General features: G+C 32.0%; 2 protein-coding genes and 1 pseudogene across 2 annotated transcripts; 1 reads left to right on the top strand and 2 right to left on the bottom strand.

Annotated features, from left to right (window-relative positions):
• Nucleotides 1-17: 17 nt before the first annotated feature.
• LOC123223950 lies at nt 18-4144 on the bottom strand (annotated as a pseudogene).
• Nucleotides 4145-8765: 4621 nt separating this feature from the next.
• LOC123222623 (mitochondrial inner membrane protease ATP23-like) lies at nt 8766-11865 on the bottom strand. Its single transcript, XM_044645480.1, has 6 exons — nt 11714-11865; nt 10948-11106; nt 10689-10810; nt 10118-10255; nt 9931-10014; nt 8766-9189 (listed from the first exon to the last, which is right to left on the bottom strand). Exons 2-6 carry the CDS (start codon nt 11045-11047, stop codon nt 9055-9057), a joined length of 579 nt encoding a protein of 192 aa, XP_044501415.1. The 5' UTR covers nt 11048-11106; nt 11714-11865; the 3' UTR covers nt 8766-9054.
• A 1939-nt stretch (nt 11866-13804) lies between these two features.
• LOC123223949 (classical arabinogalactan protein 6-like) lies at nt 13805-14275 on the top strand. Its single transcript, XM_044647446.1, has one exon. It carries the CDS (start codon nt 13805-13807, stop codon nt 14273-14275), a length of 471 nt encoding a protein of 156 aa, XP_044503381.1.
• The last annotated feature ends 10285 nt before the right edge of the window (nt 14276-24560 follow it).

Here is a 24560-nt window from a genome sequence, read left to right as displayed (position 1 = left end):
AAGTAAGGAAAAGCTTGCTACTTCTGAGAACTATACCCGAAATATGTAAAAGACAGCTGCACACTTACATTCCTGAAGAGCCAATAATACTGAGTAGAGCTTTCCCTTATGGTTAATCTGGGTTTGCGCTCGCTGTGTTCAACTATTGCTGTTGGTGGAAGATGGCCAACACAGATCTTGTTAGAAAAGAGAGATATTTTAGAAGAGAGAGACTTTGTTTAAGAGAATTGTTTATGACAAAAACTCGTAAATTTTCATTCATATCTCAAATATAAAACCATTAGAGTATGAATAGGTATAAAGATAAATTTTTAGATTCTAACTATATAAACTTAACATTAAACTTATAGATGAATAATTAATAACTTAATATTAGATTTACACTATTAACATTGAACTTGTGTATGGATCGTATATAAACATGAACTTAAACTTATGCTATGAATATTATTAATGAAATTGTGTTAATATTAAACTTGTGTCACATGAGATGCACATAAAAAAGTGCAAATCAATCTCCAACACTCCCCCTTAATTTGAAATTATCTTCTTTACTGTAAGACATGCTCACGATAATCTTCAAACTTAAATGATTTTGTAAAAATGTCTGCAGCTTAATCATATATCTTTTCATGCTTAAGCATCTAGACATGAAATGACTTGATTCACAAGCATCCTTCTCAATGAATGTCTTTCATGTCTAGAATCTGATGTTGTATTCAATCTTTCTGTTTCTAGTTCAACTTGTTTCTTCTTTGTCTTCGGTAATTTATCCTCCTTTACAAGCATTTGCTTCTCAATTGTATCCAATTTAGATTTCCTCAGTATTGCTGATAAAACCTTGTTTTTCTGGTCCAAATCCTTGCGCATCTTTAGAATTTCCATGTGTAGTTTCTGAGCCAACAAAATTGACTCCCTCCAAGACCGAATCAAGCTCTTGTCTTGTAGCTTCAACTTGCCTAAGTGCTCGACCCAGATCTGCTTCAAGTTGTCGTTGGTTCCACTCAAGTTGAATAAAAACAGCTTTGTGCTTCCTAATCTCAGTAGAATGGTCTTGAGCTTCTTGCTTTGCAGTTTTTCTCAAATCTTCAACAATACTTTCTGCATTTGTTAGCTTCTCTACTACCTCCTTCCTGTCCAGTTCCTCCTCCTCCAACTTCTTATGCTTAGACTCTTACCAAATTCTTCAAATTTTCATTCAATTCTGAAACAGGTACATCCCTCTTTTTCTGTAACACCCAAACTCCCACATCTACCTTCAAGCATTTTACTTCTATTTTACGGAGATTCAATATAAACATTCTATTTTTGGACATAAACATTTCAGCAATCAATTTAGCATTTTGATCTTTGAGACAAAGACAACAATCTTTCGTGTGATTGCTTTTAGAAAGGATTTTAGAAAGGAAAGATTTTACGTGAGAGAATTGTTTGTTACAAAAACTTATAAAATTTCATTCATATCTCAAATATAAAATGATTAGGGTATTTATTGGTATAAAAATAACTTTTAAAATTTTAAATACATAAACCTAACGTTGAACTTGTATATAAACTATTAATACTCTAACATTAAACTGACACTATTAATATTGAACTTGTACATGGATCATATATGAACATAAACTTAAACTTGTGTATGAATCATATATGAGCATGAATTTGAGCTATGAACATCATTAACAAAGTTGTGTTAATATTGATCTTATGTCAAATGTACCTAAAAATGTATTCATTGAACTTGTGTCACATGAGATCCCTCTAAAGAAGTACAAATTAATCTTCAACAGATCTCATGCACTGTGTTAAATAGTGGAAATAGCTCTAGCCATCCCCGATGGCTCAACACTTCATAAACCTCTCTTGCCGCGGAGACACCCTTCAAATTAGGATCAAAGATAAGAATTATGATGATAGCACCCACAACAAAATGCTACCTTCAATAGCTTTTATATCAAATTCATTAGCTTTCCTAGTGTAATAATTAGACTTAGAAGGATCTACCCGTAATTTCTGGCCCTGCAGCATCTCTGCTTCAAGATCATCAAAAGACCTGCATGTGAGAAGCAGCAAGGTCAAAACCAATCACTCAAAATTCTACTCAAGTCTGTCGACCAAATGATAAAGGTTAACCTTTTTCCACCGTTCTTTGCAAAAGCCTACGCTACTTTCCTGTTTCGTCCTCCCACTGCCACAAGCGGTATTTTATCAAAGCAAAATTTTACTGAAAGGACAATGAAGGCTCTGGCGTGCTTCCTTACAGCAAGTTGTGATGAGATCAGCCACGCCACGGCTCTCAAAAAAGGTGCTGTCCTTAACAGATGAAAACAACAGCTTGGAAAAGGTTTTCATCTCTCTTGGACCAATTCTCATTACTGCAGCCTGGTAATTCACATGAATAACCATGATTAGCAAGAAAGAAACACAGGCAATGGTCTAAAGCTTGCCAAAATTATTTACATATACCTTGGTGTTATTTCCCATTTCAAGGCCATCAACAAAACCTGCCATATTAGCAGTTAATTTGGCCAAGAGTCATCTTACATCATACCAGAAAAAAAAAAAGAATGGGCAAAATATAAATTAGAACAAGAAGAATCACTGCAAACCTGCAGCAATGGCAACAGCATTTTTCAAGGTCCCGCATAGTTCAACTCCTTCCACATCTTGGACATATTTACAGATTCAATACAATAGTTAAAACCAGATTGTTTCTTTATCAGTTTCATATACAATACTAGCCACATAAATTAAAATATGTCAGCCTATCATCATTTCCTGTTGCACCCTACTGAGATCATTTCAGCTAAAAACTGGTTCGCTGAATCAAAAATAATCAAATTGCACTTACAGTAGTGATGACAAAATATGGAGTGCTAAATAATTTAACCCTTTGCTCTGCAACCTCTCTGTTTTCTCTGTATCCAACTGTAGCTTCACTGAACTTTTCAACAGCAATATGCATAAGAAGTCTCTAATTCACTGTCTGGTTTTAAGGCCCAGCAAGTGAACATTTTATTTTTAAAAAACGAGATTCTAAAATCAACTAATTACCTCATTTGCAATGTTAGCTCTCATCAACACAGCAATTTATGCCAAGCTGCTCAGAGATTAGTGTGGAAATCATGCAAGGGCCTTCCCTTCTGACCTCCATTCCTTCTACTAGGGAAATTGCTTGCACATCTTCCTTTACTTTACCGACAAGTCTTTTGCAAATACCCTCCATAAATTGATGTGGACTACAATACTAACAAGTTTGCATCCTTAACTGCAAAAAATACCTAATTATAATCAACATTAGACTTTAAGGAGAAAAGAAAGTTATCCTTTTCTACATTTACAAATTTGAAAACAACTACCAGCATTTTCTAGGTCAGGGTTTGCAACTACATATTTGCCGAGCTTTATTCCAGAGAGATATTTAACATTTTCCCGTGCAAGTGATTTAACATAACAGCAAACTGAGAAATAGGGAAACAAATATGTTTAAGCAAGTAAAGCCAATCATTAGCTTTGTTACATTGGTTCGATTGATGGCATGTGTAAGCTTCTCGCCAGTAGGCAGTGTCTCTTTAAAAACCCCCATTCTCACTTCATCTGAATTTCAGTAAAAACATTCAAATTCTCAACATGCATTTTCATTTGAAACTGCATTAGCTTATTTACAAGCATTCAAAACTCATTAAAAAAACAATCAAATAAATCAGCATTCAATCGATGGTAACCCCAAGAAACAAAGTCCTTCAATCAACTAAACTCTCACAGCATGGACAAGATTTTATAGACATTTTAATATTTCTTTCACTTCCTTCTCTAAGCAGCCACATGCAAGTGCTGTGTTACACAAACTAGATTAGAAAGAAAAACAAAAACTTTCTGATCGCCATCAACCTATACTCCCACATAAACGACAAAAGGAAAGGGTCTGTAGACACCATGAAAAGAACTGAGCTTGAAGGTGTTAGAAGCAATGAGCTTAGCAGCAACACTACCCCGATTTGCCACTCCCAACAACGGTAACCTTATATTTCCTTGAAAAATCATCAAGGTTCGAATAACATTGAGGTGAAGAAGTAGTTTGAGTCTGCCCTTCAAGTGCGTTAGCATCCTCAAAGGCGGGAGCCATGAAGAAAGGAAAAGAAAGAAATTTTAAAGCGGTTGATGGGTTCGATGCAAAATGAGACTGTGTTGGAGATTAAACGCTCGTATCTAATAAAATAAATAGTATATAAGTATAATAAACTAGATAAAACTGAGTGATATATAAGTGTAATAGATGAGTTTTGATCTCTACACTCAAAAACCAATATATCCGATAAAATGATCTGATTTTAATATATTCCAACAAACGCAATATATTCTGATAGAATGAGAGAAGCAGAGGCAAGTAAATATATGAAAGAGGGTAGAAAAATGGGGATAAAACTAATAGACGTATCGCATTACAAACTATACGAGTTATTCTATGAGGATCTCCCCTAAGTTCTTTCTCATTATTTATTTCTAAGGGACAATCTCTTAATCCTTCTCAAAAAAATGTGATAAAGTAGTAAAAGTCTCCTTCAAATTTTGAAAATAATTTTATTTATTCATAACAGTATAACATTAAGTTAGGGCCATTTTTGTTGTTTTAGAAATATCAGGAGTATATCGTCATTAGTAATATCTCGGAGGTCCGAAATTTTAACTCTTATTTTATTACTTGTTCCTCTTGCTTTACTACAAGACCTCCGTAATTTTTCGATTCCAACAATTGGGCGTTGGGTTCTTGTCCGAATCTTGGTTCCACCTCCACTGATTAGTGATTAATTCAAGTCCAAATTCTTCATTTTATAAATCTTCTTTCTTAATTTAATTTTTTTAGTTATAATTTTCATTTGATAATTGAAAAGGAATAAATTTGTATGGTAGTACGTATAAATTTTTGTATGGATTAGATGAGATAATACATTGAACATAATTATATATTTCACTTTATAAAATCATTTTTCTTGAATGAATTTAGGGAGCGTTTAATTTGAAAATATTTTATTACTAAAATTAAAAAATTATCTTAAAGATTGATTATCTTGAAGATTACTATATATAAATTATATAAAATTTAATAAAAATGAGTATGAATAAATAATTATTGTGTTTAGTTAAAGATAATAAAAAAATACTAGTATATTATTTTACTTAAATGTCTTGAGGTGTAATTATTTTAAAATATTTTTTATGTTATTTATTATATTAATTGAAAATAATATTATTTTTATATTAAAAAAATTAATAAATAAAAATATAGTTATAATAAAATCAACATTACCTGCTAATTTTGTAAAATCTAAGGTAAAGATGGTAATTGTATTAGTTTTAATATTATCTGTCACGGTACCATTGATAATAAATTTTTTTATTATTTATAAATAAAATAAAATAATATAAATAATGAATGATAAATTATTAGAGTAATTTTTACATAATTTCATCCAAACGACCTTAGTGTCAACTATTTAATAACTTTTATTAAAAATATTTTATCTTCAAATGCAAAATTATGTATATGAATTAGGTTGATAATTATCACTTCAATGTGAATTTGTTATTAGTACTCTTCACTACAATTATAATTAGGCCTCACTAATATTGTTTTTTTTTTCTTCATTTTTTTGGTAATGGGATAATAAATTTTCTTTTTAATATATTTAATTATATAATAATATAAAATAATTAATTTAGATTAATTAGTAAATTAAGGATGATTAAAGTAGAATATGAATTTTTTTTTGTTGGGTCGAAAGGAATAAAAGCTGTAGAATTGGGCTATATTAACTGATAGACCAAATGGCCGCATTTATTGAAGACTCTAGGCCCAACCAACAATTGTTTATACAAATTGTTCTTAACTTTGGCTCCCGTTGATTGCAGATAGGATTTGATACGAAGCGAGTTTATTTAGATTTGAAATAAATTTTATTTGAATGAGTGTGAACACAAACATAAAATAACGAGTTCGAATCTAAATGCAAGTTTGAGAATATGAACAAAAATAAGCTTGAGTTCAAACCCGAACAGTTGTTTTGCTTGGCTCGTATGAGTCAATTTTGCTAATAAATAAACTTTGAAATGACATCGTATAACTTAGCTTGTTGACCCTGAGATGCGAGCTCAAAGCTAATTAGAACGAACTCGAGCTAGAACACATGAGCCCGAGTTAAGTACGAGTCGATCACAATGCTAAAATTATGAAGTGAGTTAAACACAAACACATATTTAGTGAGCCCGAGCCTTGACTCACCGAAAATAAGTCGGACCCTATTCAAGCTTGGTTCAGCTCGTATCTAATGCTAATTATAGGGAAAAAAGGGTTCATACTAATGGAGAGATTCAGATTTAAAAAAGAGTAATGTTTTATCTACAAACAATAATATATTATTATATGATTAGATAATTTTAAATTAAAGATAAAAAATATTCAATTATATGACAATATATCATTATTATACATAAAGTTATGATTTTATTTATACCTATAATTTTATTTGAAAAAAAAAAAACAGCAATGGTGGTGAATCCAGGCAAAATGGTAAAACAGAATGTAAGGAAAGCTGATTGTTGGTTGATGTGAAGAAAATGCCCGGGGGGACCTTTTTTGTTCTTTCTAGGGCTCTTAAAGCATCTATATTTTTCAAAAGAGAGAGAAGGAATAGGTTAATATAGCCATAATCACATGTTAATAATTTCAAATTATGCATTACAGTGAAAATTTGGTTCGCCCCTTTTGTATATTTGACGCTAATATCTGTTAATGAACCATTAACCACACATTATCTTTAATAAATCATTTGGAAAGCAAGAAGAAAATTTAAATTATTCTTCAAATTATCTGCAATGTCTTTCGGGATTTACCTTTACTGAGATTTGATTTGACAACTTTTACTCATGCATGCGTTATCTAAACAGAAGCATGTAGTCATAGTGGAATTTCTCTTTCTGCTCTTTCTTCTTTCTGGGTCAAACTGCATGAGTAACCGACATAAATAGAGGCACAGGAACAGCCATCCTAACAGGAGAAAGTGATTTGCCTATTCAATTTCAAGCAGTGTAACAATTTAATCTATGTTCATCACAGTTATATACAGAATAATTCTGAATAAAACTTTGATTGTTTGACTCTTAAACAAAGTCGGCAAGCGACCCAGTTGGGTTTTATTATTACAATTTCAGAACTGTCAAATTTTTTGGCGCAACTTCATGAAAAAGTTGTTCAGGTTGGCTAGAGAGGCTTCAGGATTCTGGTGAGAAGCAGCATAATTCTTCCTCCTGGTAAACACTGAGCAATTTTACCAGTAATTAATTTATTAAAAGACAAGATTTCTCCATGATACAAGTTCAAAAGTCTAAGACCGTAAAACAGCTCGGTAACACTTTCTACAATATTATATCCCAATCACAAACACTATTTGCGGCAAGAGAAAAAATAGATCAGAGTCTACAGAGAGAAAGAGAGGGCAATTTCTCAGGGTCTGGGATCCAACTTATTGTGCACAGGTTGTCTCCGGTGTGGCTGAGAATAATCCTCAGACCACCATCTGGACACCAGCTCTTGCTCATTCTCTTCTCTTCCTTCTGTGTCCCATAATTCCATCACCCCTGCACGCAAAACTGATTAGCACTCTGCAACAATCCATTCATGTATATATGATAATAGAACCCCTGCAAGAAACAGTTTTGTTTCTACCTGGGTTAAGTGTTTTAGCACCAAATGTTTGGTCTTGGCTGAGCAAGAGGAGGCAAAACAATATCCTAATCATCGGTTTTACCTTCATTTTAGTTCTACTTCATACCCTTTTTTTCTTCCACCTGTACATTTATGATATATATATATATATATATACACACACACACACTCGCACACCATAAGGATGTCTAGTGAATAAATATTACGAAAGGGCCCACGCTAACAGAGAAAATTGGCCAACAAAATGAACCCATGTCCCAGAGATGAATCTAGGCAACACACAAATTTAGGGAAAGTTGACTCTTGGTTGATGTGCAGAACATGCCCGGGGCTTCTTTTTGTTCTTTCTAGGGCTCTTAAAGTATCTATTTTTCAGAAGAGAGAGGAGGAATAAGTTAAATATATACATCATCACATGTTCATAATCTTCAAATTACCCATTTACGCCAATTTGTGCTTCATATGGATACAAACAAGGAACAGGCAATGAGTCTTCAAGTTATGTGTTTCAATAAGCAACAACAGAAAATACTGGTAGAAAAGATAAAAAAACACAGATATTTACCAATTACCATGCAACTCCCCTTGGCCTCCAGCACTATGCATCCATGCTAAATGAGGTGTCTAATATCCTCTGCTTGAATAAGTACCACAATTAGCTCATAATAATTAATTTGGGATTTAGAGTTAGGTGTCACGTGGCAGAGAACTTTCTTACTTCAGGCCTATAAATCAAATCTTTTAACTGACTTTTGAGATAATTCTTCAACCATGATTTAGTGATAAGAGCACCAGTTGTCCTTTCAAACACTACTCTATGAACTTACCATCAGCACCCAATCATACCTTGTTAAGCGAGCCACATAATCCAGGGTACTCCCAAAGCCCCGGTTAGAAATAACTTCATAATGAAGCATATGTTTGCTATGTATAGGATTAGGCACATTCATATGAGATAACCAGAACAAAAGAAACATCCCATAAACATCCATATATGAAAATGAGAAGTAACTCAACCGTTATCAACAGAACACATAAGCTGACCATTGGAAAAAAGTGAAGAGTTTTTTTTATTATATTTCTTTTATAAGACCTCAAGAATCACATAAAATCATTGTTTTACATCAAAATTAAATTAAAAAAGGGTAAACTCCCAATTAATCAGTCAAAATATGGTGAAATAAATGATGAGAAACTATGAAATAAATGAATATTTGTGTATACCAAATGCTTCTAAAAAGCATAATCCTACGCTTCGACAACAATCATTTTTTTGCTTGGATAATGATTCTTTGTGTAGTAGCTGGTTTGGCGTTTTCTTTAACAGTGCCTTAAGGAGCTCTGTCAAAGGGCTGTGTATCATTGTAACATACATCCCACACTTCTTTGATGGCATCCTTTGCAGCTGCTTCTGAGCAGTAAGGATTAGCAATCACTGACTTCAAAGCTCTTCTTCTCACACAGTCCTGTGAACACCAGAGCAGAAACAAGATATTTAATTACTTAAGTTTGATCAAAAGTCTTCAACAAAATAAATTATCACAAACATAATATCATGCAAGTGAAAAATATATATAACAATTCTCAGAGAAAAACTTTATGTGCAGTATGTGGGAGGATGCAACTGCAGATGTGAAATGGAAGACCTAATTACCACATCATGCACGAAAAGTTAACTTCCTTTAATAGCTAAATACAATGACAATTTGAATTCGGGGAAGCACGTTTTGTTTTCGTCATCAATATAGTAATCAGTAGTCCTGACTGCACCTAATTCAAATGCATTATGAAAATTATCACTACAATTGTGAAACAATTTACTAAGATCATTACCTACATTTTTTCCCTGCGCTAATTATGTTGTAAATGTAAACTTTACCAAACAAAAAATGTGACTGAGTAGTTCTCATAGAATTTGCAAGATGGTCAGGCAATTCTCTCTTATCATTCCTTTTGGTTAAATCAAAATCAAGAGACCGAGTTTTTTTGTTTGATCTTGTTAACTATTAAAGCACTACTCACTGATATAAAACATGTTCCTCACTTTCACAGACTATGTACAAGATGAAACTTCTTCAGTTATTATTAAGTTCTTTGTTTGAGAATTGTTATAAAATCATGGATGGCAGATAATAATCCCGCAAAGAAGGAAAATAAAAACTATGCCAAAAGTTTATATCTTGTCTTTCCTAATAATTGAAACTCACTTGTTCATGGCCTCTTATCTTCATGTAACCTCGCAACAATTCCCGTTTGTAGTGACAATCACCACTCAAATGGCCCGCACGAATCTATTAACATAAATCATAAATAATGGATAAACCTGACTACCAAAAATGAGAGGGAAAGGGGGAAGAATAGAATAAAACTTCCACCAGAAAGCCAAATTGATACCTCACTACAGGCATGATGAGCACAATTAGCCCAGTTCAAGTTTGCAGCACGACATTCATCATATGCATGAATTAGCTCATGTATAACTACTTGGTTGACATCATCTTGTATGTCCATGTGATTACTACACACCATTATCTACAACACAAGCTCACAAAACCAAGTGAAAACAAACTAAGAAAATGAATTACTCCTTCAAAAATAAAATTAATAATAATAAATGTGGATTTGCAAATTAAAAAACAAGAGCAAGAAGATAAGCTAATAGAGTGGAAATGAATTTTATAAAAAGATTTTCAATTGATTGAAAGATAACATGATCAACAGTAAAAAGATTTTACACAATTTTATCAGCTAAAAGCTTCAGTCTACTTAAACTACTATATTTATTTTACTCTCCCAGATAAAATTATTTTGTTTAGTAACCACAGCTGAACTGAAAAAATGAAAAAAGCAAGAGATAAAATATGGTAAATTTCAACCAAGAGAATCAAAGCCAATTCAGTTTAAATTAAATCAATCAGAAGGTAAATCAGTAGACGGCTAAATCTACAAATAGAAAATAAAATACCCCTTCACCAGCAACATAGCCCCCGCTAACTTTTTGATCACAATGAACAGCCTTGATGAAATTGTCCCCAAATGCACACCCAGTTTTCTCTAAATTCTCCTTCAAGAATTTCACCATTGGGGCTACCCAAAAAAATGTAATTTATTTCCAAATCAACTGCATTGACTCGGTGAGAAATACTTCAAAATCTAAAACTGAAGATCCTAAAACCCTAGACTCTAGTAAAGTTATGACAAGTCAAAAGGAGTGAAAAAATTACTTCTGAAACTTCTCTGAATCATGTCTTCGCATTCCTCTACAGTTAGACCACCACTGCCCATAACAGTGGGTGATGACTTCACGGCTGATTCCTCTGCCATCGCTCTGACTTGGGATTTAGCTTGTGTCACCAGGACACCAACGTACAAACGCTAGGATCCTTGAACAACATAAATAACGAAAGAGGGTAGAACATAACTAATAAAAAGACAAGTAGATTCCATAACACAGTAAAAACACCCTTACTGATAAAATACGTGATGATTAAAGAATATAGTAGTTGAATCAATTCCGTGCAATATATGAACGATAGTCTATCAAACCACTATATCATTTCATTTTTTTGGCAATCCAAAAATTTCCAGAACTTGATCAGTTAAAACGAATTTCAGACTAGGGTCCCCTGTAAATCCTTCAATCTTCGGAAAGCAGAAAACATAAAAAAAGTGGGGAAAAAAAAAAAAACCACGAAAAAAGTTATTCCTATTCCATCATAAATATCTACATTACAATCATAAAAAGTTCAATCCTTCTATAAAAACGATCAATGCTTAGATGCCTTTAAAAGGAAATCTCGCTACCAAATGCTACTTGAAAACAAATACCCTTTCTGTTTCAAATACAAAGTTCTGATTTACAACAGTTTTTGCCCAATGAAAGTTGAATATGCTCTTAACTTGATATAATTACACCCACAGAAGACAAAACCTAACATAAATCCAACAAAAATAATGACCTTTGTGTTCGGAAGTAAAGAGCGAGATTACCTGAGAGAAATTCACACTGAAAAATCGAATATCTGGATAAGTTTAGTGAAAGCTGAATTACACAAGATCACTGACCAATGCGAACTGAGAAAGATAAATGAGGCTGAACCGCCAAGTTTCGTTGCGAGGACAGTGAGACGAAAAACAAGTTACTTTTTCACAGTTTCCTCCTTTATGGGCTATTGTATTCATAAATCTCTTTACTAATCTGGTCCATTTTCAGATTGGGCCTCAGCTTTGGTTTGTCCAAACATGGGTGGCCCATTATGAAATGTGCCATATGAATAAATTCTCATTACTAATTTTTTTAGAAAATTATTATTATCAATAACTTCTTCACCCTCGCTCATATATTTCATTTGGGAACACCTTTAGGAATTTTATTTATGAACCAAGTTGATTTAAGATTCATGAAATCGATAAAATATTGTGTAGTGACTTCAAGGAGTAACGATAAGTCAAATAATAAAACTATGTATATCTATTTTTAATATATAAATAAATACATATTTAATATATATTATTAATTAATTGAATAATTTTAAATTAATAATAAAATAACACTCAGTTATATGTATATAGTATTACTCTAAATCAGACTAAAACATATTTAACTGAGATCTCAAAAAGGTATAATCTTTTATAATTGAATTATGCCCTTTTGACGGACATATTTGATATATTGGTCAAGTTATATTTTTCGTATGCTTTTTCAAATGGCAATTATTGATAGAAAAATGTAATTTCTAAAAAATTCATTGGAGGCCTAACACAAATATTATTAATATTAAATAAATATCATATTCGCGGTTATCTAAAATACCAAAATAATAATTTTTTTTCCTCTTTTATGGATATTTAACTTTTAAATTTAAATAATATTCAATTCAACTATTTTATTTTATCTTATTCTCCTAACTCTTATCCTAATTAAATGCTTTATTCAAATCATAGACTTTTTTAATTAATTATAATTATTATTATTATTATTATTATTGAATCAGAATTCTGAATGGAAGTGCTTCATAATAGACAGAATACTTTCAACTGCTTGAACAAGTTTTCAGGGATATCAAAAGGACTCCAGAATGCACCTTCCTTGTTCTGGTGCTTAAGCTTCCGAAAGCCTTGATCAGTGATCACAATGAAAATCCTTGATAAAATTGCCCCCAAATGCACACCCAGTTTTCTCTAAATTCTCCTTCAAGAATTTCACCATTGGCGCTACCCATAAAAAATGTGATTTATTTCCAAATCAACTGCATTGACTCGGTGAAAATACTTTAAAATCTAAAACTGAAGATCCTAAAAACCTCAACCCTAGTAAAGTCACAACAAGTCAGAAGTAGTTGGAAAAATAACTTCTGAAACTTCTCTGAATCATGTCTTCGCATTCCTCTGCCATCTCTCTGACTTGGGATTTAAGAGTACTGGAATCAGAGAGAAACTATTTTAGAGAACGAAGTTCTGGAATGACAGAGAACATTAAAGGGAAAAGAAGATTTGGGTTTTAGAATTTCAAATTACAAATCTTACTATGTTAAGGAAGGCGAAACCCTAACTCTGCCCACCATTTAGATTTTCAGGTTTAGCCGTTAACCTAATGATCTTCGATGTGCGTCTGAAAAAATGTTGACACTTAACGGAAGTTCAACGTTATTAACCCTTTTTTAGTTGCTTTTATTCATTTTCCGTAATTAACGAATAAATATTTATTAAAGAAATTAATGGGTATTAGAGTAAATATCATAAATTTAGTTTTTTTATTAATTTGGATTCCCCTTTTTTTATTTATTCAGACATGTTAAACATATTAATCACGTGTCATTAGAAACTAAATTATTATTATTATTAACTAAGTTTGTTCCCCACCAAGTGAACTGGTCAAGCATATGTTAATAATCCTTGGTTAATATTAAGTTTTAGGTAATCCCATTTTATTTCCACACATTCTTTAACTTCCTTTACGTTTTCAATCCTATAAATTTTCCCTTCTTCCCATTTCCATTTCATCTCATACCTGCAGCAGTACTTCTCTGTACTTAGAGGAGACTTACTGCAATCTTCAGAATCCTCTTAAAAGAAGAAAGAATGGCACGTCAATTCGTCGTCGTTTTTGCCCTCGCTTTCCTGGCGGTTGCTGCTTTAGTTTCCGCTCAGTCTCCCAAGGCTGCTCCATCAGGCCAGCCTACCGCCGCACCTCCACAGCAGTCAAAGAAAAATTCTCCACCGCCGTCAAAGCAAACTCCGCCTCCCACTGATTCCTCCGAAGCTCCCAAGTCCTCCAGCGGCGGTTCCCCCTCCAAGTCTCCTTCCTCCGATTCCGAAGCTCCGACATCTTCCTCCAAGGCCCCATCCTCCTCCAACTCCGAATCCGCCTCCGCCCCCTCCCCCGTTGATGAGACCTCCTCCCCACCGGCTCCTTCCACCACTGACTCCACCGCCGCTGATACCCCCACTGCCGAGGCTCCCACCGGCGAAGAAGAAGCATCCGGTGCTGGTGCTCTCCAGGTCTCAGCTCTTGCCGGTTTCGCCGCCGCTGCCGGCTTCCTCTTCTTCTAAGCTTCTTATCAAAGCTTGAAAATGAAAGAAAGAGATGATTGAAGTCTCTTGATTCTTTTTATTTTCCGTGTGTGTATTTTTTTATTATGATTCTCAGGTTTCAAAATGTATTGTGTTAGTTAAAATGAAATAAAAGAAGAAGCAGTTCAAAAAATGTATACTACTATTAAAGGCCTCGGCCATCTCAAGTTTAATCATATATTCATTATTCCTTTTATGATCATCTTCTTCTAAGTTTATGTTTCTTCCTCCATTATTTGAGCTCTTAATTATTCTATAAAAATTTCCTCAATAAAAGCCAGATTCATTTACGTAAGCTCTTTCATTCCCATCGTGTGTGCATGCATGCATGGCGCGCATATATATATAAATAGAGAGAGAGAGAGAGAGAGAGAGAGGCCAAAAAATCATTGCCACCCAAGGTTTGGTGTAATTACAAATTTATATCTACAAGATTTTAAAAACTCAAATATCCACCCATTCATAAATTTCTTTTAAGAATTTTCAGTTAAATATAAAATAAAATTATTATTTTAATAATATTATTAAAATATATATAATTTTATTTAAATTTTACCCTTGAAGCATTATTAGTTGGGGGTTAAAACTACGAGATTTTCGATTCCAGGCTATCAACTTTGTACCGTTTGGTTTTGGTTAATCGTAGTTCTTCCAGTAAGGACCTATATGTAGGAGCAAAACGTTTGATTAAGATTGCCTGCTTGGAAAATATATAGAGTATGCCAACCATGAAAATGTTGGAGTTTTCACTACAAGCTGTGGCAGGCCTTGAACTTTAAAGTAACTTACTAAACTTCTAAAAAATATTAATAAAATTTGTAGTTTCAAATGATGAACCAATTCATACTATTAACGTCAAAAAAAAGAAAAAAAAGAAAGAATAACTATAAACTAATGATAAAATAAAAAATATTAAAATAAATCAATTCATATTATATAACCGAAAGTTCATTTTCTTTTTGTCATATATTAGTTTCACAAATATTTTATTTATTTTATTTTTATAAGTTTAAAGTAAATTATTACCTAATAAATTGAATAATTAATCCTCATAAAAATACCAAAAATTGCACATTTGTATGTGTAAATTGATGAGCACTATTTGCATCATATAACTATTACAAATAAATAAATATATATAATATTATTTAATTGTTTTGTTTGACTCAAAATAAAATAATAACTTTTTTTTACTATAAAGTGACATATAAAACCACAACATTAAGAAGGGTGGAAAGAGGATCTCAATCCCCGTCTTTGTTATCTCTCCAAGAAAAAAAATTTCTTCCTTATACTTTTTAAATATAATATAAATATATAAAATAACAAAATTAAATAAAATTAAAATCAACCAACTATTTCAAATATCACAAATATCATATATTAGCGACTTTAATATATATAATAAAAACCTAAATAAATTTATAAAATCTAAATAATCTAAAACTATAAAAATATATTAGTATTTTAAGTAAGTGTATTAATATAAATGAATGGAGACGAGGGTGGAGCAGAGCGTGGCAGGGTGAGTGAAGTTGGTAGGGTGAGCAGAGTTGGTAGAGCGGGGTAGAGAGTAGACACATGTGTCTCTATTCTCGATTACGGAGATTTTTTCATCTTTTTTCTCTATTTCTATCAAGAAACTCCTCTTTGTTTTAGTCGAAACCCCTAAATTCATGTCAGAATTGTTATCTTTACATAATAGTATTATAATTTATTTTGTCAAACGCTTAATGAAAATATAATTATTAATAAATTATCAAGCAAATAAATTTCAATTACAACCTTAACACAACTCAATTAATCAAAATTAAAATTATGAAACACAATTGGATTGTAAGCTCAATACGAATATATATCAAAGTAGTTACTCTTCTTTTCATGTTTAATAACCTATAAAAATATTCACATGCAAGTAATTATAATAATTAAACATCTATCCATTTAATAATAACGCAAATAATAATAATAATAAGCAACATCGGTACTTTCAAGGCCTACAAACATATATCAAACAAATAAAATTTCCTTAGTTATTAAAATTTTAAAAAATTATAAATAAATTATCGTATTCAGTTTCTTCAGTTAGATACCCAAATCTATTCTTTATTGTTGTCGGGGCAGTTGACCTCCAAACTCCTATAATTTATTAATGTCAGGCTAAAATATGTACTAATGGTCATAATAATTTTACGTCTAACTTATCATGCTTAGCACCTTTAAGAAAAACACTATACATATTGCAAAGTCAATAAAGGAAATTTTGGTGATTCTGTGAAAAGATGACAATTTCAATTTGAAAGAGGATTTTAATCATTTTTATTCTAATAGAGAGAGAGGATTGTATAATAGAAATGGGAAAAAAGACGAGAATGAGAATAAAAATATCTCCGTAATTGAGGATGGGAATACACGAGTCTCATCCCCTCTCATCCTACCCCACCCCGCCTCACCCGTCCCATCCTACCCTACCCGGTCTAGTCTTTGTCTCCGTCCCAATCCTTGTCTCATTTAAATTAATATTTTTACTTAAAATACTAATATATCCTTATAGTTTTGAATTATTTAGGTTTTTTAATTATATTTTGTATTGTGTATATTAAGTTGGTTTATGTATGTTATGTGTTAGATGGCAAAATGAATTCCAAAATATCACATTTTGGCATGGTTAGAGCCTTCAGAAAAGATGAATACAAAGCTAACATAAGCTGCATAGTTGGAACATAGTAAGTAATTAATTTGCCTAAGTTTATCTGTGACACAACATTTCTGTAAGCGTTATGTGTTGAATAATGGCTTTTCTTTGCTATGTTGAATTGCAGTGGCCATATTCCTCCTGAATATGTAAGAAAAGGTAGATACTCCATGAAGTACGATGTTTATGGCTATGGAGTTCTTCTTCTGCAGATCATAAGCGGCCAGAAGACAACATGCTATTATGCCTCCAGTGAAAATCTAAACTTGTTGGAATATGTAATTAGTTTTTTAATACTAATATTAAAAGACAAAATCTCAGTCTATTGAAATCTGTATGGGAATCTGCAACGTTTTAGGGGTATGGATTGTGGAGAGCAGGTGAAAGCATGAAGCTTTTTGATTCATCACTGGATGATTCTTCTTCTTCATTGAAACTAAAGAGATGAATGCAAGTAGTGTTGAGGAAATTCCTGCAGCTAGATCGACCATGCTTAGAGTTTATAACATGCTCAAAAATGAAAGTGCAGATATCCTTTCTCCAAAGAAGCCTGCTTTTTCGGTTAGGAGAGATAAACATGAGTATGTTAATTGCATCTTCAAAGGAGATTCTTTGTTAAATATGGCACTCAACCTGTAAAACACTGTTGGAATTGCCGTGTTTCCTGGTAAGCAGAGGAGAATGCAGTGTTCCTATGAAATAGTCAGGCTTTTTCATTCTTTTATTTTTCATCCCATGTAATGTTACAGAAAATTGTTTAATTTTTTACCCCTAAATTCTATTCTGAAGAGTTAATTTTTCTTTCTTATGCTAAGACTAAAACTGTTTATACCTAATGCCAAACCTTTGTTTTGGTTTATATCTTATACGCACAAAATTGTCCTGAGGTTTAGGAGAAGTATATGGACCTTTTGACTTGACGGATAAATTTTTCATTACACTTCCTGTCTTTTGATAATGGTTTTTCCTTATTGAATTTTCCAGGTAAATATTATGTCTGTGTTTAGATTATATGTGTATTTTACTGTTTTTTTAGGGTTTCTTGACACTTCCTGTCTCCAGGCATCTTATCCGATTTGTCTAATATATATATATATATATATATATATATATAACATAAATGACATTCTTTTAAAGTTCTGTCTGACATAGTGCATATTTCGTATGCAGTTGACCAAAGAATCACCCAAAAAAGGTTTAAAAGTTTAAATTCCTCCTGTTGAAAACCTGAAACTTGCTAAAGTAGCTCAATTAATGAAAATGAAAACACAATTGGATTGTAGCCTTAATACGAATAGATGTCAAAGTAGTTACCCTTCTTTCATGTTTAATAACCTAAAAAAATATTCACACGCAAGCAATTATAATAATTAAACATCCATCCATTTAATAATAATGCAAAAAATAATAATAATAAAAAGCAGCCTAGGCATTTTCATGGCCTACAAACATATATCAAACAAATAAAATTTTATTAGTTATTAAAAATTTTAAAAAATATATAAATACATTATCGTGTTCAGTTCCTTCAATTAGATACCCAAATCTATCCTTTATTGTTGTTGGGGAAACTTGACCTCCAAACTTCCATAATTTATTAATGCCGGTCTAAAATATGACCTAATGGTCAACTGGTTTTATGTTGTAAAGTCAATAAAGGAGATTTTGGTGATTCTGCAACATCAAGGTACTGTCCTTGTATTGTGCTTAAGTTGTCTCACATAATAGAAACAACCAGCGCCTGGCATAATCAATGGGAGTATGACCATTCCATGATTGCTTAATATTAAAAATAAACATTTTAACTACTATCAAATATGTCATGTTCGACTTTAAAGATTAACAAAATTAGTAAAATATTAAAAATTTTAAAATAAAAGTTTAAATTTGAATCTCTATCATATTTATAAAACTTTGACTTACTTGGTATAGTGATTCTAGGTCTAGTCACTATACTTTGAGTTTACCTATTAAACAAATACAGACGGGATCTCGGTTTTATATAACCATTGATAAGCTTCAACAGGCTTACCAAAAGTTTGGTCTTGGTGACGCTCAACTGGATGAAATAATCAAAGAAATTGATCAAGACATATAAGTATTGTATCTGCACATTAGACTACAATGATTATAGTCTACTACTATCATTTAGTTTAGGAATGTTTAACTAGAAATCCAGACGGAATCCAGAAGAGACTGATCTTCTCATGTGGATCGTCATTGTCGTTCAGACGAAGAGTTTCAACTCTTCATCCAGATTCCATCGAATCCAAATGTCGTCGGCCCAATATTGAACATCGGAGGGAGAGACGACACTGGGAGGGAGAGATTGGCCATTGTTGGTTGAAAATTCGCTGGCGAAATTGGAAACCCTAGATAGGGGGAAAAATGTCATTTTTTAAAACTTCATTTTGGACAAAATTATTAGTTTTTCAAATTAAGGGGGTAAAATGATATAAATGTTAAATATTATTGTTAAATGATGATTTTGCCTTTAATTTTAATTAGATATAAACATGAAAGTCAAGCACAAATTCTGTTTGGCTTATTTTTCGTTATCAAAATGACGTCGTTTTAATACATATTATTCAAAACGATGTTGTTTTGTATCAAAAATTTTAATTAGTAAATCTGACGAGCAGCTTGAGTTCGGCTAAGGTCGGCTCATTTTGGGCTCGATCGAGCTAAGCTCAACTCGAGCCAAGGGGTGTTGTCTTTAATTGGTGTTCGATTAGATCGAAATTGCCAGCTAGCTTGAGTTTCTTAGGCATCAATCAATAAAAAAGAGCTCTTGTTTTTATTAATATTATATGGAACAGGAGGGCTGACTTCAATTTGCCTTCAGCATCCTTGTGTAGATTTGATAGGGACGTTGGATTCGTTTCTTCAGCAGTCTAAACTTGCAATTGGGAGTGTTATTAAGATATTCTAATCTGTTACATAATAAGGTATGTTACTATTTAAAGCCCCATGGATGAAACAAAATAAATAATCACAAAAATGCAACTAATCTCAACGTCTCTTATAATGGCAACACATTGAATGAACTTTTGTCCTTTGAGTACAAAAGCATAAAATTCATTAAATAAAAAACCACCGGTTAGGGCATTTAAGTAAATTTCTTTCATTAATGTAGGATTAAAAACTTTGGTTGACCTCCTTCACGTAAAACAAGGAAGTAATTAGTGTTAAAAATTAACCCTAATTAAAATGTAAAAGGTCAAAAGACTTGTTCCCACACAAGATTTGATGTAATTGTAAAGCGACATATGTTAATTTTTTAAAATTTAAACGCTTGCCTATAAATTAATTTCAATTAAAAATTTTAATTAGAGATTAGTGTAAAACTATAATTTAATAAAAAATTTAAAGTTTTTATCACATTTTTCTCATATATTTAAAAATCTAATAATTTTTTTCTCAGCCTAAAGTTTAAAAAATGAATATTTCCCTCTTAGAGTTTGTAATTTTCCTTTGTTGTTATTCTTTCAATGACTAAAGTCAACCAACTTGTTTATCGGTGCTCCTCCCTCTCTAGGAAAATGACAAATAGTCAATCAATCGAAGGTGCACTAACGATTCCTAAGCGCAAAAACAAATATGTGTGACACACAGATCTGTTTACCCGATGCACAAATTATTTGAACATACGTTAGCCCTAGTTCGGTTTGAATGATTTTAGAGATAGTTTGAATTCAGCTCAAGTTTATCAACCTAATTAGAATGAAGGTCTGAGTTCAATTTGAAAGAAAATTTTGTGGTTTGCAGCTTGGTTCGAATTCGTAGCTTGAATCTATAATTCAAATTCATAGCTCAATTTTTTAATCCAAATTTGCTAAATAATTAACACCCATCGACGATAGCCACTGTGGCTAGAGAGATGTGGGAGAAAATGGTTGTCTCATTCTCTCCAACAATTAGATTTCTTTCTCACATATTCTGTCTCTTTTGTCAATACACCAAAGTTTAGCATTATCTTCTTTTTGTGGTCTTTTGTTTGTGTAAAGAAGAAAAGTCAAAAAACCTATGAGAAAAAGTGTCAAAAGAAAAAGAAAGAAAATGGTGGAGATGAAAGAAAGTGTCAGAGGAAAATGGGGAAGAGCCGGTGAGACATGTTTCATTATTAGAAAGAGAAATCCTTTTTTTGAAAAGTTAAAAGGATAATTTAAAAAGATGGAAAAATCATAAATCACATAGGAAAGTGGTGAGATTGTAGCACATTTATTGTTGTATATTTAATAAAAATCCGAGCTGGCTCACGAGCCAAATCGAATTAAATTTAATCTGATTCAAGTTCAACTCATTTTTTAAACAAGCTATATTTTATGATTCAAATTCAGTTTGAATTCGTAAAAAACGAATTCAAACCGAGTTACACCAAGCCAAGCCAACTAAATCAGCTTCCAAGACAGAGCCGACTCAACTCATATCAAGATTTACTTGAAATGATTGGATGACATTACACAAATTTATGCAACATTGAATGGATTTGTGTATCGTTCAACCATTCATGCAACGTCGTATGAATCTGTGCATTGTCTAACCATCTATGTATAGGCCTAACAATGCACAGACAACGACATAGAGTTTCAAAATTCAAACCTCTAAGTCAAATTGGTTTTTATCTCTTCTTTATATTAAAGGATTCTTATTAGAAAGAATCTCACATTTTATTTAATTGAGTAAATATTATTTTTCCATTCAAGGTTCCACCTGTGGTTGACATAAATAACATTTTTCCTCCAAACTCAAATTCTATTAAAAATAACTAACCACGTAAGAACAAAATAATAATTTCACTATATATTAATTTTAAAAATAAAATAGTAAAAACTTATGATCAGATCCAAATATTTTAAACACAACAATTTAACCCTTAAAAAATGTTGTTACATTCAGTTCAATTTGTTAGGGATGTAATTATAACTTTTGAAACTATTAAAGGGCAAATAATATTTTAAAATATCCAAAAGACTCCTAAACTTTTTTTTCAAATATGCAAATAACCCCTTAAAAAACTTATGAAGACCCTTAATATTTTTAAAATTATAATTTTTCTTTTAATATACGATTATATGACACAAACACCCCTATTTATGAAGTGAAGAAAAATGAGTAAAAGTGAAAAGAATGAAAATAAGATAATTCTTATATGATTTAGATATTTAAATAATTATTTATAATTTTTATTTTTTAAAATTATATGATAATTTATATAATTTTAAAAAATAAAATCATAAGAATAAAATGATAATATCATTTTTTAATTCTATTATTTATCAACCAAGTTTGATTTTGAGTTAAAAAATGTTGATTATATTTGATTTTAGGCGGGAAAATTTTTAAGACCAGGTGAGAAAATGTAAAATACTCTATTGATTTATTAGATCTTCTTTTCACTTTATTTTAATTAATTATTGCTGAGGCTGATTGGGACTAAGGGGGTTGAGTGAGCCTTATTCTTATACGTGGAGCCCGCAACACCTGGAGGGGCTGAAATCGCGGCTACAAGCCTGGTACCGGGCAACAAATTGGTTATGGGCCTGCCCCTCTATGAGAAGTCTTGGATTCTGAAGGACCCAAATTCAAATGGGATGGGCTAACCAGCAGTTGCAATTGGCCCAGGAGAGAATGGTGTCTTGGTTTTCTCCAAGGTGGAGGAGCTCAATAAGAAAAATGGTGCCACTGTCATTTTTTATTCGGAAAGTGTACCACATACTCATATGTGGGCTCAACATGGATAGGGCTTCATGATCCCATATCCACTACTGTAAAAATTGGGTTTGCTCAGGCTCTTGGGCATCGTGGGTACTTCTTTTGGGCCCCTGGTTTCAATCATGAATGGAAAATTTCAACCCAAAGTAATATTTTTAAAAGTGGGTTCGATTTATGTTGTTCAAGCTAGGGCTGGATTCGAGCCGAGCTGAGCTTGGCTCACAGTCAGCTTGAGCTCGACTAGGTTCAAATATAAATGGCTCAAGTTCGGCTCGAGCTCGGCTAAGGCCGACTCGTTTCGGGCTCACGTTTGGCTCTGCTCGGCTCGGTTCATTTTTCATTATCAAAACGACATCGTTTTTAATATATATTAATCAAAACGACGTCGTTTTATATAAAAAATTTAATAAAAAAATCTACCCAACCAACCCGAGCCAGCTCGAGCTCGATCGAGTTGAGCCAAGCCCAGCTCGTTTCGGGCTCGAGCGAGCCGAGCTTGACTCGACTCGAATCCAGCCCTAGTTCAAGCTCATGAAGGTCAAGCTAAAGATTGAAAGCTTGAACTTATCTACACATTAGAGTTTGAGCTACTTTTTATCAAATCCAAAATTAAATTATTTTCAAACTGAATTTGAGTCTTAACTTGTCAATCTTTAATTGATTACTTATTCTAAAATACTTCAAGCTAACTCAAATGTTATTTTGCTTGTTCATATTTGCTGCTTTTGAGAGCATGGATTTCGAACTATTGAAATAGAACTTCAAAGTTAAGCATGGAGATCTTTTTTCCTTTTCCTTTTAATCTTTAAATGCATTTCAAACAAGAGCATCCAAGGATGGAGGAAATGGCAATGCCACAATAAAATCCTTCACTGTCTTGAGATGTTTTAGTTAGAATCTTATAATAAAAATATTGAAATGGTTGTGTGTACATCTATCTATATGTATACATATTGAAGACTAACGGTTTCAGTTTCTTCATCCTTATTTTCAAATGAATTACCATCTAACATAGTTTAACCTATTTGAAATCTAAAACAAGTTATGTTATGCCTCTTTTGGATTTAATTTAGACTCGTACCGAATTTGATCATTATTGATACATCTTTGTTAATGCAATAATATTTTATAGGCAAATGGATAAGTAGTATCGAATACTAACAAATTGATGTGTCACCATATAATTTGATAATTTTAAATTAAAAATAATATAAATAATTAAATTGTTTAATTATATAATAACATGTTAACTTATTTGTATTTGCTAGTACCACCATCTGTCCACCTAAAATTCAATGGAAAATTATAAAATGCAGCATAATGTAATGAAATCTTTCTTCTAATAACTTGTTTTAAGTAGAGTTGGATACAAATCAAACTGAGCTTGAACACCCTTTGACTCAAGTTTGACTCTAATAAAAAATAACTTGATTCGAGTTCAAGTCAAATTTGTCAAGCCAACATTAAAGATGGTTTGAGTTCGGTTCAAATTTAGCTCAAAGTTATTATTCAAATTCATGACTCAGATTCGTGTTTTGAATTTGTAACTCATTAACAAAATAATATTGTTTAAAAATTATTTAATATAATCAAATCAAGTCATAAGTCGAGTTCAAACCGAATCAAATTATTTATTTAGCTCGTGAGCCAAACTCTCAAGTTTGGTTTGATTTTAAAACAAGCTAAACTTCTTAACTTGAACTTAGTTCATATTCGAAATAAACGAATTCAAATAAAGTCAAATCAAATCAAGTCAGGTTTTGAACATGAGCTAGTTCGGTTCGGACCCAGCACTAGCATTAAGGACTCGAAAAGTAATAACATTAATTTGTACATACTTTTTCATGTCCCTTA

Source organism: Mangifera indica, chromosome 8, assembly GCF_011075055.1.
Source record: "Mangifera indica cultivar Alphonso chromosome 8, CATAS_Mindica_2.1, whole genome shotgun sequence".
Taxonomy (NCBI): domain Eukaryota; kingdom Viridiplantae; phylum Streptophyta; class Magnoliopsida; order Sapindales; family Anacardiaceae; genus Mangifera; species Mangifera indica.
The sequence above is the reverse complement of the archived record's forward strand: the minus strand, read 5'-3'. Positions and strand labels throughout refer to the sequence as shown.

Coding starts and splice junctions, on each gene's coding strand:
- LOC123223949 (XM_044647446.1), top strand. CDS start 13,805: ATGGCACGTCAATTCGTCGTCGTTTTTGCCCTCGCTTTCCTGGCGGTT.
- LOC123222623 (XM_044645480.1), bottom strand. CDS start 11,047: ATGGCAGAGGAATCAGCCGTGAAGTCATCACCCACTGTTATGGGCAGT. Junction 10,811..10,947: donor GATTCAGAGAAGTTTCAGAA/GTAATTTTTTCA, acceptor TTTTTTGGGTAG/CCCCAATGGTGAAATTCTTG. Junction 10,015..10,117: donor CTCATCATGCCTGTAGTGAG/GTATCAATTTGG, acceptor TTATGTTAATAG/ATTCGTGCGGGCCATTTGAG.